This window comes from Myotis brandtii, unplaced genomic scaffold, assembly GCF_000412655.1.
Source record: "Myotis brandtii unplaced genomic scaffold, ASM41265v1 scaffold842, whole genome shotgun sequence".
Classification (NCBI taxonomy): domain Eukaryota; kingdom Metazoa; phylum Chordata; class Mammalia; order Chiroptera; family Vespertilionidae; genus Myotis; species Myotis brandtii.
This window is the reverse complement of record NW_005371421.1, coordinates 796867-813453: the sequence shown is the minus strand read 5'-3', so window position 1 is coordinate 813453 and position 16587 is coordinate 796867. Positions and strand designations below refer to the sequence as shown.

Sequence of the window (16587 nt, the reverse complement as noted above, 5' to 3'; positions counted from 1 at the left end):
CAGCAGGCACAGCGGGGCTGGGATGCGCAGGAGTGGCACCCGGCCTCGGCTCGGGCTCCTCCCCAGCCACTTGCCACATTGAGCACTCCGATATCCCCCAAGGGATCCCAAATTGCGAGAGGGCGCAGGCCAGGCTGAGGGACCCACCAGTGCACAAATCCATGCACCAGGTCTCTAGTTCTGTAATAATTTCAGATATACAGCAAAGAGGTTAGGTAATCATAAACTTTACAAAGTGATCCCCCCCCCCAATATTTCAAGTACCCACCTGTCCCCATATGTAGTGATCATGATATTATGGACCATATTCCCTATGCTGTACTCTAAATCTCTGTCACTATTCTGTACCTACCAATTTGTACTGCCAATCCCTTCACCTATTTCACCCAGCTCCCCAACAACACTCTCCTCTGACAGCTGTCTGTCTGTTCTCTGTATCTATGAGTCTGTTTCTCTTTTGTTTGTCATTTTATTTTGTTCTTTAGATTCCACATATAAGTGAAATTATAAAGTATTTGTCTTTGTCTGGTTTATTTCACTTAGCATAATACCCTCTAGGTCCATCCATGCTGTCGCAAATGGTAAAGTGTGAATGTCCCACATCCCGCATGGTTCAGGGTTCGGGCTCTGGAAGATGAAAGAGACGAGACAAAAAATAATAATTTGAAAATTGGGGGGCCAGGCAAGAGCCCATTCCAAGAGGATGGACTCTGCTTGTGCTCCGGCCTTGCCATCCTTTTATTCAGTTTGGAATACACCCATAGCCCTTAGGCAGGCAAGTTCCAGTAACAGGCAGACTATCTTATCAGTAAGGATTTACATGACTATCTGGTGGGGAAGTTGATTCAGCTACCATTGTCTCGACTAAACAGTGGGTACATAGCCCTGATTTTTGCCAGGGCTTCAAGGGTCACCAGCATTCGGGTTCCTTGTCCATACCTCTCTGCCAGAGAAGACAATAGGCAGTTTCCCACAGTAAAGTTTTATTCTTTTTTATGGCTGAGTAACATTCCACTGCATACATGTTCCACGGCTTCTTTATCAACTTGCCTATTGATGGGCACTTGGACAGTTCCAGATCTTGGCTAAATAATGCTGCAGTGAACATGGGGATGTATATATTCTTTCAAATTAATGTTTTGGGTTTCTTAGACTATATTCCCAGAAGTGGAATCGCTGGGTCAAAAGGCAGTTCCATTTTTAATTTTTTTATGAACCTCCCTCCACACTGTTTTCCACAGTGGCTGCACCACTCTGCATCCCACCAGCAGTGCACGAGGGCTCCCTTCCTCCACATCCTCTGCCTCTCCGGATTCTGCTGCTGAAGAGCTAATAACCTATATAGAATGCAAACCAGATTGACACGCCCTCCTCCTATCTCAAACTTAACTTCCTATTTCCAATAAATAATCTTTTGGCTGCTTTTCTCCCTAATGCCTTTAGGATATTGTATTGTAAAGACAGAGTTCAGGTGTTTTCTCCAAAATAATAATAATAATAATAATAATAATAGATTTCCCATTTATCATTTCCTGCTTTGTGTTCCTGTATAGTCATTTCGGGGTGGTATTTGGGGATTCTGGGTTTCCATGACCAAATGGCTCACTGAGAACAAGGGGATTCATAGGATGACACATTGTCTGAGGCGGCGGGTGATTCTGAAGGTTCCTCACATAACTCAGCTGTTTTGTCACTAATTCATCCCCTCTGTCAAAGCAAGAAACAGTGACCCAGCGTGTGGCAACTGGGGAATATAGGTGCTCACATGAGCACAGTGTTTCTCTTTGTATAGTGGGCTCCTGGGTACAAGTGCTTTGAGTTGGAAACACAGGTCTCCCATTCTGAAAGTGAAAAATAACACCTCCTCCTTCAAAGCAGCGCATCAGTTTAGTAGAGCTGGCATCCTCTGTCCATTAGCAGGTGACCTTAGGCAAGTCACTAGCCTCCTGGACTTCAGTTGCCTCAACTGTAGAGTTAAGTGGTTGGACTGATTCATTCTCTCACTTTGACAGATGACCCATTCTTCACAGAGAGAGGGACGAACCTTATGAGGGGCTGGGAAAGCAGGAAGTTGGGTGGGGGGGCTGTCTGATCCCTGGCACTGTCTCCGGGTCTCCCCTGCAGCCAGGGGATCAGCACTAGCCTGGAGCACGCTCACCAGGGTCTTCAGACTCTCCAGCAGGTGAAAGCTGGTCAGTGCCGCTTCAGCTGTGGCCTGCAGTGTGCTCTGGTCCCACCTCTCTGGAGCTCTTTCCCGGGATGAGGTGATGCTGGGAGGACAGTGGCGGAGTCAGTCCAAGGGGCCTGACACTCAGCTTAAATCTGCCTTTTCTTTGGGGCCTATCCGTTCCTCACTCTGTTTTGGGGAGGTCCCTCTGACCCAGTGGGATAGATACAATGAAGGCAACTGGAGCAGCCTCAGGCCCTGCAGGCACTGCTGCTGATGAGGTATATCTTTCAGGTGAACCTATGGGAGAGGATGGCCCACGTGGGAGACTACAGACCGATGCCCTGGCTCCCTGTCCTGGTGGTAAGTGGGTCAGGACACCTGCCAGCACTGCGCAGGCTTGGCAGAGATTCCAGTGGGAGCCCCCTCCAAGCTGTGTCCTTCACCAGCCACACTTCCTTGGGCAGGTTCCTTGGGCTCTTAAGCCTCAGTTTACATGGCTGTAAAATGGGAACAACAATAGCATCATCTTCACTGAGTTCTTCTGAGGATGCAAAAAGGTAATGCCTGCAACACACTGAACAGCACCCAGGGTTTAAACTAGACTTCCCTGGTTGGTGGCTTCTTTTATAGGATTTCATGGATAGAAATGTCCTTAAATGCTTATTTACATTGTGATATACACATGCCTGTGTGACGAGCCACACCTGTGGACCATACAATTAAGAAAGATCCAAGCCTTTACCAGGAGCCCTCAGGGGAGGAGAAGAGGCACATGTGACTGAGAAACCTGCTGTGCTAGAGGCTTGGGGCAGGAGCTGCCTCATTCATGACTTTGGAAAGAATGGGAGAAAGTTTTCATGGGGGAAGCGAATTTGGATCAGGCCTCCAAGGTGGGATGGGTGTGGGACAGGGGGAGGCAGGAGTGAGGCCAGACTGTGGAAGCAGGGTGGCCTGCCCAGTTTATCAGCTAAGTTCCTGGGGATGGGGCACTGAATGAGCACAAACGGACTGAGCAGGCTCCCACCACCAGCCCTTCCTCACCCAGCCTTGGGGCTGTCTGGCCACTGACCCTGAGTAACTGAGTAACTGTGTGTCTTCAAGGAGGCATGAAAGCCAAATGACCCCTTTCTTGTGGCAGGTGTCTCTGATGTGCTCAGCCAGAGCAGAATACAACAACTGCGGCGAGAATGAGTACTACAACCAGACCACAGGGTTGTGCCATGAGTGTCCCCAGTGTGGGCCGGGGGAGGAGCCATACCTGGTAAGACCCCCTGCCTGGCTGCCAGACCACAGCCCCCGAGACCTTCATGGGGTATTGTCACCATACTTAGTGTTGCTCTGCATGTGGCTCCCTAGCTAAATCAGTGTCCGGTGCACCCGGGGCACCCTGTGCCTGATGGGCCTGTGCGCCCATGCACATGGTGTGCCCAAAGACTGTAGGTTTGGTCCTGGCAGGTGTGGCCCTGGACTCACCTATGTCCTCTGTCCTCTTCCTCGGCCAGTCCTGTGGCTACGGCACCAAAGATGAGGATTATGGCTGCATCCCCTGCCCAGCAGAGAAGTTTTCCAAAGGAGGCTACCAGATATGCAGGCGCCACAAAGACTGCGAGGGCTTCTTCCGGGCCACCGTGCTGATGCCGGGGGACATGGAGAATGACGCTGAGTGTGGGCCTTGTCTCCCTGGGTAAGCATGGGTGCTCCAAACTGCACCCAGGACACGCTCTCAGAAACCTCTGTGTATCTCTGGGAAGCCCGCTGAGAACATGAGCACCTCAGGCTGCAGTGCAGTGTCACTCCTGCTGTCTGCCCCGTTCTACCAGGGGCGACATGCAGAGAGGAGGTCACGTATCTGGAATAAGGATGGTGAGTCCTGCCACCTTTCCTGAGCAGGCAGCTTGCCCAGGCTCAGTTTCTGTGTTCTTTAAGCCAACATCAGTCAGCTCTTCCGACTTCTCAAATCAAACAAATTTGCTGACTACTTACAATGAGATAACACATGTGGAATGCTTTGGGAAAAAACACTAAAATCCCATACAAGAATATTACTTTTAGTATTCTGAGGAAAACTGAGGATAAAAGCCACTGACAGGAATATTTGAGTGTAATATGTATATAATTCCACCACAATTCTGTTATGTATCAAAAGTCTTCCCCAAAAAAGCAAAGTGCAAATGCAGTTATCCTGAAAGAAGGATAAAAATCTTCCTTCACGCGGACAGGACACATTAGCAAGTTCTGCTTGAGACAAGGAGGTGCAGCCTACCCCAGTAAACACCAAGCCTCTGCAGTTGCTGCTGCCTCCCTCTGGTGGCCACACAGCATAATGCTTGCAAGGGCTGCCCGGACACCAAGAGTGGTGATGGCTCAGGGGTGATGGAGGTGGTGGGGGCGGTGATGGAGCTGGCCAGGGTGCAGGCCATGGTGTTGGTCATGGAGGCAGCAGCATTCTCAATAGTACTCTGTACTTCACAAATCGCTTGTTTACATGTCGTCTCACTGTGCTGAATTGAGAGGAGGAAGCAAATAAGAACACATTCAAATGAGAACACTGGGCATTAGTCTAAGAAAAAGGAAGTACAAAAAAGGCAGAAAGTCCCACCAATTTAGGAATAGACTAAAAGTGAATAACTCTTTAAAATGAGGAGATATTTTAAACTCGCAGAAATTAACCCTAATTCAAATTTGTTACTGAGAAGTATCCATTTCCATGGCTTCCACCACCATCTCTCTGCTGGTGATTTGCCCACCCCCCACCTCCAGTCTCCCTAGTTTTCTGTCATCAGTTCAGACCTACGTCCTGAGTTACAGACCTGCCTATCCAAACCCCACAGGGACAACCACGTCATTGTCCGACATTGTCCCTTACACAGGATGATTCAAACATATTTTTCAAGTGAATAAAGAAATCATGAGAACTTTATTCCAGAACCTTTTCAATAAGGAAAAAACACAAAAATAGGTAGCTATACCCAAGGAAGATGTTAAACTATTATCTTAGAAAATATATATAATAATAAAAGCATAATATGCTAATTAGACCAGACATCCTTCCGGACAACCTTCTGGATGAAGCTACGGCAATGGGGGCTGAGGCAGAGGCAGCCACTGTGGCAGCGGGGGCCAAGCCCCTTCCATGAATTTTGTGCATCAGGCCTCTAGTCCTATATAATAAAAGCCTAATATGTTAAGTGTCTGGTCGTCCGGTCATCCGTTCAGCCAATCAAAGCATAATATGCTAATGATAAGCTAAGGCTGCTCAACTGCTCTCTATGACATGCACTGATTACCAGGGGGCAGATGCTCCAACCAGTAGGTTAGCTTGCTGCTGAGGTCCAGCAGATCGGGACTGAGTGAGATGCGCCCTGGAGCCTTCCCCTGGTCCCTCCCGGCTGGCCAACCTCCCGCATCCCTCCCCAGCCCCAATCGTGCACCGGTGGGGTCCTTCAGCCTGGCCTGCACCCTCTCACAGTCCAGGACCCCTCGGGAAATGTCAGAGAGCCAGTTTTGGCCCAATCCCACAGGCCAGGCCAAGGAACCCTCTAGTGATGAAATAAAAGTCCTTTCACTGGGTTTTCTTTAGTTTAGTTGCTGTGATCATTGTGTTGTGGGGGCTCCACCAGAGAGAAGTGTTGGAAGAAGCAGTCGAGCCCTAGCTGGTTTGGCTCAGTGGATAGAGTGTTGGCCTGAGGACTGAAAGGTCCTGGGTTTGATTCTGGTCAAGGGCCCATGCTGGGGTTGAGGGCTTGATCCCCAGTAGGAGGTGTGCAGGAGGCAGCCAATCAATGATTCTCATCATTGATGTTTCTATCTCTCTCTCCCTCTCCCTTCCTTTCTGAAATTAATAAAAAAAAATATTTTTTTAAAAAAAGAAGAAGATGAAGAAGCAGTTGATGCATCTGACCCAGTGGGTCACATGTCTGTGGAGGGCCTGCAGACATTGGGCTTGAATGAGAAAAATCAGAAGGACCTTGACTTTAGATGGCTAGAATCAGTCTCTGATAACTTATAATTCCTGGGACTTTTCTCTCAATTGCTTTTAATTGCTGCGGGTACATAATTCATGAAAAAATGCAGAGTTTTATGGATTAACTATAGACGTGCCGAGGAAAAGCATGCTCCCCTTGCCATGCTCAGCCTTGGGAAGAAAATAACCCTTTTTGCAAAACCTCAACTTATTTTGAGAGCCTGTCAGTGTGAGAATCTGACCTGACATTCACAACCTAGCATTTATTTCAGTAAACCTTTAAATTAAGAGTCCACCAGGTAGGTACTAGTGAGACAAAGAGGAAAGACGTAGTGCCTCTCTTTCCAGTGGAGGAGAGAGACAAGAAAACCAGTGCTCAAGAAGTCCAGGAAGGGCCATTTCTGTGATTGGGGTCAGTAGGGGTCTTAGAAGACTTCTCAGAGTGATGCTGGGATGGGTGGAACAGAGTTGAGAAGTGGAACAGAGCTCTCCAAGTGCAGGTGCTCAGCCAAAGCCCAGAGGGTGAGCAATCTGACAGGACGTAGCTGCATCCCTGGGCCAAGTGGAAGGCACACAGGTGGGTGTGGAGAAACTAGTGAGGGGAGAGGCCAGATGGAAAGGACTCTGGAAAATGATGCTGAGGACGTGAGTCATTTAGCTCGATGCTAATGCAGATGTATAAGCTGGTGTAGGACATAATCAACCTTAGGATGACCCCCTTGGCAGCAGTGAAGATAAACACTGTTGAGCAAGGAAGAGATGGAAGCCTGGGGAACAGGGATAACGTGGGAAGTTGTGAGGATCAGGGCAAGGCGAAAGCACTGGAAGTTGGAGGGAGAGGGAAAATTCAAGAGCTTGTTGGAAGACAGCAGAGACAGGAGTTGCAGACCATGTGCATGTGGGATTTGGGGAAGGAGATTTTGAAGAGGATTATCAGGTGTCTGTCTCAGCCAGCTGTGTGGACAGTGAGGCCATTTGCTAAGATGTAGACTACAGGAGGAAGAATTTTGGTGGGGAGGTGGAGGAAAGATGGAGGAGGTATGTGTGGAATTTGAGGTTGTTACATGCAGAACAACATATATAACACATCTATATATATAAAAGGCTAATATGCACAGTATCCCCACGGGAGTTCAACTGGGAGACCGGGAGTTCTGCTGCTCACTATGATGTGCGCTAAGCACCAGGGAGTGGTGCATAATGAAGGGAGACCCTGGCCAGCGGCCAGCGGCCAGGGAAGGAAGGCCCTGGCTAACAGCTGGAAGGAAGGCCCTGGCCAGCAGCCAGAAGGCCCCAATCAGCCCTGATTGCCAGCCAGTCCTAGGGACCCTACCATGCACAAATTTCATGCACCAGGCCTCTAGTATGTAAATAAACAGCTCAGGCCACATCTGGAAGTCACCTACCCATTAATGGTGTGGGAATGACTGGTCCAGATAGGCTTCCCCATAAGGCAGCTTCATAGAGGAGGGAGAGGAATGGGTGCAAGATGGAGCTTGGCCCCAAAGCATTGCTGTCTCACCCTCTGCGGTTCAGACCCATAGTGTCTGTGAGACTCAGCCAGACTATATTCCGATGCTCTAAAAGGGGTAGTGAGTATGCACATTGAGCAGCCTGTTTCATTCTTACGTAGACCCACAGAGACTCTCCTGTAGAGGGGACAAGCCCTGGGACCAGTGTAGTAAATGACCTGTCCTATGGGCAGGTGCTGGCTCGGTCACTAGAAAGGCTGCTCTGTGGCAATGAAGACAATTGGTTTGGGACCAATACATTCCCCTTGGACAGGGGAATGGTGGTGAGCTCCCTGCCTTTGGAAGGCTTCAAAGATACGGACAGCCCTCTGTGGAATTAGCAGGGAGGCCAGCATCTGTTTACAAGGATCTTCCCAGCCTGCAATCTTGAGTGACTCCCTCCCTGCTCCATGAGAACAGTGACCTGCTTCCTCCACACTTTGTCTTCGGCATCGGGACAAGGTGAGGGGAATACTGGCTGAGTGTGAAGGATATTGTGCAACGGACACGCCTCAGTGCACCTCTCATTACTCCACGGAAGTGAAAATATAGTCAGTTTCCATTTTGGCTGTTCTGTGATATGACCTCAAATAAATCACTCCCTACCCCAAGGCCATGGAAATTGAGGGCCCCTACTTTATCTCAAGGCCCAACCTCCTTATCCTGGCTCTAATAAGCACAATGCTCTATCAGGGTGGGATCCCAAAGGCCTCCCCTCTCCTATTACATGCCCTATGTTTTGAGACAAAATGAAGCTCTCAGGCTATGGCACAAAGGAGGATTACAAGGAGTAGCAAGTTGGCACCATCAGCTCCATGAAAGGCTGTTTTCATTCCCAAGTCCCTGTGGTCCCCAGGCTGCGGATGCAGACTGCCTCCTATTTGTCTTCCTGACACCACAGGTTGCCTTGGCCTGCTCCCCCTTTGTGGTTTGGCAAGCACCATCTTCTCATTCTTTTTCTGCTGTATATCAGTATGTGGCTAAGACACTGGCTGAACAATGAGCAGTACGTGGGGCTTTCCTGTTGAGAAAGACTTGTGTGGGAGGACCAGGGAATAAAACCTGAGAAGAGGAAGAGAGAAGAGGTGAAATTTCATAACCTCCCCCAGGGCATCATGTTACCCATTGGAGAAACTCCTGCTGGCTAGCTTCCACACCGCGTCCACTCCCTGCAAATAAGGCATTCTAGGATGTTTGGAAAACAGGGGCAAAGGACACGGTGGTTGCTTCTACATACCAACATTGTAGAGGGCAAAGGGAGCATCAAAGAGCTCAGTGGCATCCATTACAAGCTCAGGAGCTCTGAGAAAAGGGAACCTTTGGAGAAAATCTACACACAAAGAAGATTCTAGAGGCACATTTAAACTGAGTTTTGTCTTGGGTTACCTACCTTAATCAACCCTTGAAGAAAAGCAGAAGAAAAAAAAAAAGAAGATCCAGGGAAAAGTCTAAATAGAGAGCAAAGAGTGGGAAATTAGACCTTCACAGAAAGACAAAGGGGCCTAATACTCTAGATGGGCACAGCTCCCTAAATGAGCACCCAGCTTCAAGTTCATAGAAGCTAAACAATGAGTCTCCACTCCTGTCTGGCCGGGAATGAGAGGTGTGGGGGTAAACTAAACACAAGAAGTTGAGGTTAGTCTTAAAGAGAAAAACCCAACATTTTAAAATGTTCTGTGAAATATATGCTAAGAAATGTGTGACATATTTAACACTCATGATTTTATAACCTCCTGGAGCCAACATTTTTTTAAAAAATTATAGCCCTTCCATATTGTGTCTTCAACTAAGCTATTGAATACATTGCACAGCTTGGTGCAGACACACAGCCAGGACAGGAGGTGCAGTGGCAGCCATCGGGGCCTCTGGGAGTCAGAGAGAGAGGACCCCTCAGGATGGGAGCCATCGGCCTGCCCAAGGAGGTACCTGTGTGCCCAGCAAAGGCAGCTGACTAATCCCAGGTGGAGTTGCCCCTAGTGTGCACAGAGCATGGTGTCCCCTGGGACCCAGTGGGTGCCCAGTTCTAAGACCAAGTGTCCTATACCCACCCAGGTGGCTGTGGATTTTCATCCAAAATGGAGCTCAGCACCAGGCTATTACCAGAATGGGATTAGCTGTTGTTCTGCTTTTTGAAAATGAGGAGAGGTGTATAAAATGCCCTTTGACTTCTGTCAGTCTTAGCACTTTGAAATTCTATAGAGAACAACTTGGTTTCATTCACATCTCTTCCAATCAATACTTGCCTAACACCTTCCCTCCTCATCACCTAGCGCAAGGTACTAGGAATGCAGGCATGAACAAGGCTGGCCCTGAGGGACTCCCAGGCCAGGAAGAGAGGCATTCACAATCTGGGGGAGAAGAATGCACTAGAGGTGGAGGTGAGAGGAGGAGCAACTAATAATAGTGCCAACAAAAGTTCCCTGCCACCAATCTAATGCCAACAGTAGTCCCCAATCTGGGGACTATTCAGGTAAACAGTTTGCAAAGCCCAGAGAAGCAACCCCTAGTGAAAACCAAATTTGTGCTCCACTGAGATAAAGAGGAGGCCAATTTTCATAAAATCCCCACCCTTGTCCCTGATTGGTCCATTTTTATGCAAATGAGGAATCCAAATTTGCACAGTCTGGTCCAAATAGCACTGTGCTAATTGGTCAGCTTCACGTATTCTGATTGGTTGTTATGGAGCAGCTCTGATTGGTTAGTAAAGATGCAAATTAGGTTATAGCTGTGAAATTTTAAATGGACAAGGCAGGTCTCAGCCCACTAACTTCTTCACCAGGATGGACTCAACAGGCAGGAGCACCGGGAGGAGACTGGAGGTTCAGTCTGCAGTTTTCCCCTGAAAGGCAGCCTATGTGAGAGGCCTCTGTCGGCAATGGCTGCCAGACTCTTGTTATGAATTTGGACCCAGTTAACCATGAGGAGGCCTTCTTGGCAGATAGATTCCTTCTCAGGTCGCAGAGGCAACTCTGGGTCTGTATGTCAAAAAGCTGCAGGAGGACTGCCCTGGCCAACCTGGAGTCCAGAGCCCTTCACCCTGGTTAGGCTACGCCCCTCCTGGTGCAGACACGCCCCTCCTGGAACCCGTGCGCTGGGGGCCCCTACGGCTTCCTGCTTTCTCAGCACTGATGACTTCTGGAGGGGACAAGGTGTGCGTTTGAGAGAGGCTTTTTCCAGAGGTTTAATTGTGAACCTGGCTGTGCTGGCTTCTCTGCGGGATGTTTTGAAATTGGTTAATTAATGTTTTTAGATACACAGGAATCTGGGGATAAAATGCTCTGAGGAAGGGCAGGTAATTATGATCATAATGTTACTGATAATGGTTCAGCTCCTGGCCGCTAGAGTCCGAATACTCCCCCCACAGTCCTGCTCCATGCTACCACTTACCACTACCATCAGCAGGGCCTGGATGTGCATGGCTAATAAAAGAGATTTTAAAACAACCATGGAAGTATTCAACAGTGCAGAGGGATTTTTCATTTTTTGAAATGGTAGTAAGGGAGAACATGGGCACCAGCTCACTTTATTAATTGATTTCTCACAATGCAATACTGGTTCTATGATCATCGCTGAATGTATACTTATGGAAAACAAGCATACACCAAGAGAAGTGCCAAAACCTGCCTGCAGTTGGAAAGGAGGCTGAGTTGTGAGGCTGGGAGGGGAGGCCAGGAGGTGTGCCCTGCAGAGAACGGCAGCCCATGGTGGCAGGCTCTGGGCAGGGAATTCTGAGAGCCAGCATGGTATATTGACATCAGGAAGCTCAAAAGACATCACCGTTAAGGCTTTGTCTTTTTTTTTAAATGTCACAACCCCAGCATGAATTGATATGGGTGTCTTCGGACAAGTGCTTCCTGAGGAGGAAGCAAACAAATTTCAGTTATGACCTGGCTGTCTCTAAAGCCCTCTGTGGTGACCTCTCTGGGCATTGCTATAGCCACGTTGCCAGCCAGTGCCGCTCCCTGGTGGTCAGCAAGTGTTCCCTGGGAGGTCCCAGTGTCACAGGCAGAGACACATTTACGGGCTTTCACCAAGGGAGTGCTCCTCCTCCAAAAGTGCCTGAATCTCTGGTTGGCAAGACACCCAAGGCACTAACCAGAGCATACACGTGGTGGCAGAGCATACACGTGGTGGTGGGCACGCACGTGGTGGCAGGCATGCACACGGTGGGCACGCAGATGTTTAGGTGGAGGATGTGGATGAAGATGGTGATGACATGCGCACACAAGCTCATCGGTGAAAGGAACCAAAAAGGGGAGGAGATATTTGTAAGACCCAAACTGGCCCAATATTGGGGGGAAATCCATTTTAAGACAAGTTGAAAACCTTCAAGGAATCTCAGTGATCAAAATGGGCTGCTGCCTCAGCAGGGCTCCTGCTTCCCAGGTGTCTGTCTCAGGCCTGATTTGGATCATGCTTTGGTCGTGGGTGTGCCAAGTGGTCAGCATTTGCTTGTGGCAGTGCCAGTTCACCTGTCTACTTTGTCTGAATCTCAGTGATCAAAATGGGCTGCTGCCTCAGCAGGGCTCCTGCTTCCCAGGTGTCTGTCTCAGGCCTGATTTGGATCATGCTTTGGTCGTGGGTGTGCCAAGTGGTCAGCATTTGCTTGTGGCAGTGCCCAGTTCACCTGTCTACTTTGTCTTGTTTGCCCTCCCTGTCTTGTAGCTACTACATATTGGAAAACAGACCCAGGAACATCTACGGCATGGTCTGCTATTCCTGCCTCCTGGCGCCCCCCAACACCAAGGAATGTGAGTGCACTTTGTCCTTCCATAAGAACGGTACTGGTTCAATATTGATGTCTTGCATTACATGGTGGGGTAGACAGAAGCCAGTCCTGGCCCCTAAACAAGTTAAGTACAGTAAAGGCATAAACAAAAATGTTCTCATGGCCTAACCAATCAGAAAGCAAGTCCATGAAAAAGGTTTGCTGTACCATGAGTCAGAGACTCAGGTCAGTAACCTTGGACAAGTGACCTTGAATAAATCTCATAACCGCTATGAGCCTCAGTTTTTTCATCTGTAATTTGGGGGTGCTAAAATCTGAATTATCTATGTCATGCAATTCTTGGATAAAACAATGAGACCACAGATGCCAAGGTATTTTGCAAAGTTCTACAAAGCTCTGTCTAGACAATTGTTAGTTCTCATACATAACCTCTGCTTTCCCATCTGAGAAATGGGGACATGCAGCCAGATGGGCCATGTGGGGTGACATGGTGAATGCAGCCCTGCATGGGTCAGGCTCTCAAGTGTGGACATGAAGGTTACTCTCTCCACCTCGAGGTCTCCACTTCCCCTGCACAGGGCTCCTGCTCAGGAATCAGAAGATGGGGGTAGAGGGTCAGTAATGAGGCCCAAACTCACAGAGGCCCAAACTCACAGAACTACCATCAGCAGCTCTACCCCAGCCAGCCCAGGAACTAGGTAAAACCTAGTCAGGACCCCAATGTGCCAGCTGGCTGCCCAGGCCCCACCAGGCTCTGCCCTTCCTGAGCCTTGGTCAGTGGTTGAGAATTCCTTTGCCTCTGCCTGAGAAGCCTGCTTTGGTTTTGTTTGGCTGTGATTTACCTGGGCCCTTGCCAGGCAAGCTAATGCCCTTGGTAGCCCAAGTCAATGGATAGTGGATTACACACCCCATAATCAAAGAGAACCTGGCACGAACCCCAGGAAGCATATGACAGATGCACACGTGTGAGGGCTGGCGGAGGCCAGGGGTGCCAGCTGTACAGGAGCAAGCCCTGGACTCACAGCCTGAATCTGCCTGGGCTCTCCACCATCCCAGGTGCTTTCCTGTCCTCTGTGTTTCCATCCTTAAAGAGATGACGGCTTCTGTGAAGTGTGGGGCTGAGATTCTCCCAGGAGCCCCGGGCTGCAGTCACCCAGCCGTGCTTTAGCATGCTCGGGTGGGGCTGAGAATGCAGGCTCACGGTCCCCAGGGGCTTCCGGGACCCCACGGAGAGCCCTGATGTGGGTTGTGGATCCTGCTCTGGAACTTCAGGGCCTGAGTTTACATTCCTGTTTCCTCACCTGCCAAAGACACCCACCTCCCCAGCTGTTGTGCAGGGGACTGAGCTACAGTGCTGGCTACTGTGTCGTGGCCCATCCAAATACCCTCAGGAGGAGTGGCGAAGCACCACATAGTTATTGTTAAATGGGGGGAAAAATCAATCTAGTTTCCAACACCATCAAGTAGTAAGAGGGAGGCCAGAGGATTGCCACTGGTCAACATTGGTCCTGCCTCTGGGCCATCGTCATCTTCAGGCAAACAGACATGTGTGGAGCTTCGGACAGAGCCTGGTTGGGCCTCAGGGACTGTAACTGCCAGGGAGCCACGAACTCCCTGGTTTCCGTTTTCTCTCCTGAATAACAAGTGTAAGTGATGCCTCTTACATAAACCACATGCGTGTGGCAGGGACGCCCCCAGGTATTCAAGAGCTTTGAAACCTCTCCTGCTTGCGACTTGCCCATCGGGAAAACTTCAAGCCTTTCTTCCAGAAGCTTCCACCGCAGTGAACAAGCACTACCTTCCTTCCGCACCCCTAGTCCCATCACTGTTTGTCCTGGAAGTGAGAGAAGAAGCCCTCCAGTTATTTTTCAGTTACATCAAAGAGAAGACCCACTTGGTGCAACCAAAGCTTTCGGGTTTTGTTGTTTTCCTTGCACGGGCCTGAGGACTGCCTCGGAAAGGACCCGTGCTGTGATGGCATGGGGGTGGCTCGGGGCGAGAGGAAGGAAGGGTGTGGCATCAGATTTGGGATTCGTTCGAGTTTCCACTCTTGGGACAGTTACCTAACTTTGTACTTAGTTTCCCCATCTGTTACATGGGATCGTCTTCTCAGAAGATTGTTGGGAGGAGGAGATGACATGTCAGGTGTGTGTGAGCCCCCGCTCCAGTGTGCATGCGGCACTTACCGCGGGGTAAAGCTTCAGCCTCATGGGTGAGCACCAGCCAGGCCCCTGCAGCTCCACATCGTACAGCTGACCTTCTCTGGGACACGGAGAGCAAGAACCCCTCCCGCACAGAGTGCTGGAGGAATCGGTGAGAGAGTGGTGGGTCTGGCACCCAGCAAGTGTTCCCTGGTCATCATCACCATTTTATGACCACTTGTCAGTGACTGTGACCCCTGAGTCAAGTCCACTCTGCCACCAGCGAACTGTGTTTCCCTCCAGATGCTATCCTGTGATGCCAAGCAGTGATGAACTCCAATGTGAAGCCTTGGCCTCCCCAAATGCCAGTTTCTAGCTATTTCCAAAGCAGTGTTTCTCAAACTCGAATGTGCACACCCCTTGTTACCAGTCCACAATCCATGTGCCAACACTGCAAAAGGCCAGTGTTCAAAACAGCAGAGTTGGAGCAAGGAAAGTTGTATTGATTGAGAAGGTACCTAGTCAAGCAGATGATTCTTCAAATCCATCTTCCAAGAGCCCAGAATTCAGGTGTCTTTTATGTCAACAGAAGAGAGAATGGAAGGGACAAGAGATGATTGATCACCAAAGGCATCTGGCCACCAACAGGGATCCAAAGAAGAGTGTGAAATCTCGAAATCTCTTTGTTCTGGGTCACCATCTCTGTACACATTTCCTCACCTCCCTGGGGAGAGGCATCCCCTGGCAAGAGGCTGTTTCTCCAAAAACTGTAGCCCCAAGCAGAATTCCTCTAATAATGAACACATTTGTAGCAGGAGCTGGTAGCCTGCAGGCCATGGGAGAAATGCAGGCTGGACCAGAGGTAGAGTCCGAGAAAGCAAACATGTCAGTCTGTCACACCATCCCCAGGTCCAGTTAAGAAACAGGTCCTGCCTCAGAGGTCTAGATGGGCTCCAAGACTGCCCTCCCAGCAAGCTCCTGGGCCCCTTGAGCAGCCAAGTTCTAATGACTCTGCCCGTTGTTCCAGCAGCTGCCAGTAGGGGGTGCTGAGCCAGTGAAACAGCCTCAGGCCCCCTCAATGACAACTGTAAGAATCAACAAACAAATCATTCCTAAAAACCCAAGCTGTTTGCCATATGTAGAGAATGCCAGCCATCGCTATACTCATCAGCACACTTATAAACAGCGTGGATTAACAAATCTCAAAGGTTCTTAGTGAACCCTGTCATCACATTGAACAGAGGTATGCTGACATTAAGCCATATGCTCACGGTTTCAGACTCCTCCTGAGGAGGTGAGTGTACTCCCCGCAAAGCCCACCTGCCTGTACCAATGTCTACAGTCAGTGCTGCCTCACACTCAGACTCCATTTTCTTTCGTTTGCATAGAGACCTTGTAAGGATATTCCTGTCTACTTTCTGGGATACAGTTTCCAACAACCTTCCCTTACCCCTATTATAAAATATCTCATCTTTGCGTATTCAAAGCTGGACTCCAAACATGATGGAGCATAAGATGAGTTAGTAGTTAACCACCTATCAGAAACAACACTGACACATATTTTCATCAATGATCCATTCCAAGGAGGCCAAGTGACCTGGAAAGACAAAGCATGTGTTGGAGCAAAGGGAAACCTCCCAGGCACCACATACTTTTATTAGTGCTGAGCTAATCCTCATTAGGCCACAGCAGGGCCTGGGCAGGGGAATGTCCTGTGCAGGTCCTATGGAGATGGTGTGCTCGCCCGAGGGCACCCGCCCCAGAGGGGACCGCTGGTCCTGCTCACTCTCCCTGTTATCCTTGGATGTGCTCAAAACACACCAGCCCAGGCTGTTCAGTTGGTACCAGCTGGAGTTCATTTTGGTGCAGCGAGGTGCACATTATTGACTCGCAGTAGCCTGCGTCCATTGTCTGCTGATGTTTACGTGTGACCGGCCCTGCCAGTCAGGTGCAAAGGCATTCCATAAGTCAGCATGCTGCTAGACTGCTCTCACTGTCCCTCTCTGGGCCACCGGCCTGGGCATATCTGTATCCCCAACCCCCCCCCCCCCCCCCTCCACCACCCCCCCGCC

At 49.5% G+C, this 16587-nt stretch overlaps 1 protein-coding gene across 1 annotated transcript in view; it reads left to right on the top strand.

Moving 5' to 3' along the window:
* EDAR (ectodysplasin A receptor) overlaps positions 1–16587 on the top strand; it is an 88089-nt gene that overhangs the window by 47913 nt on the left and 23589 nt on the right. Inside the window, exons 2-5 of the mRNA XM_014532094.1 lie at positions 2462–2530; positions 3309–3431; positions 3673–3854; positions 12311–12396. Of these exons, the coding sequence (XP_014387580.1) occupies positions 2480–2530; positions 3309–3431; positions 3673–3854; positions 12311–12396 (442 nt within the window). The 5' untranslated portion in view covers positions 2462–2479. The remainder of the gene's footprint in view (positions 1–2461; positions 2531–3308; positions 3432–3672; positions 3855–12310; positions 12397–16587) is intronic.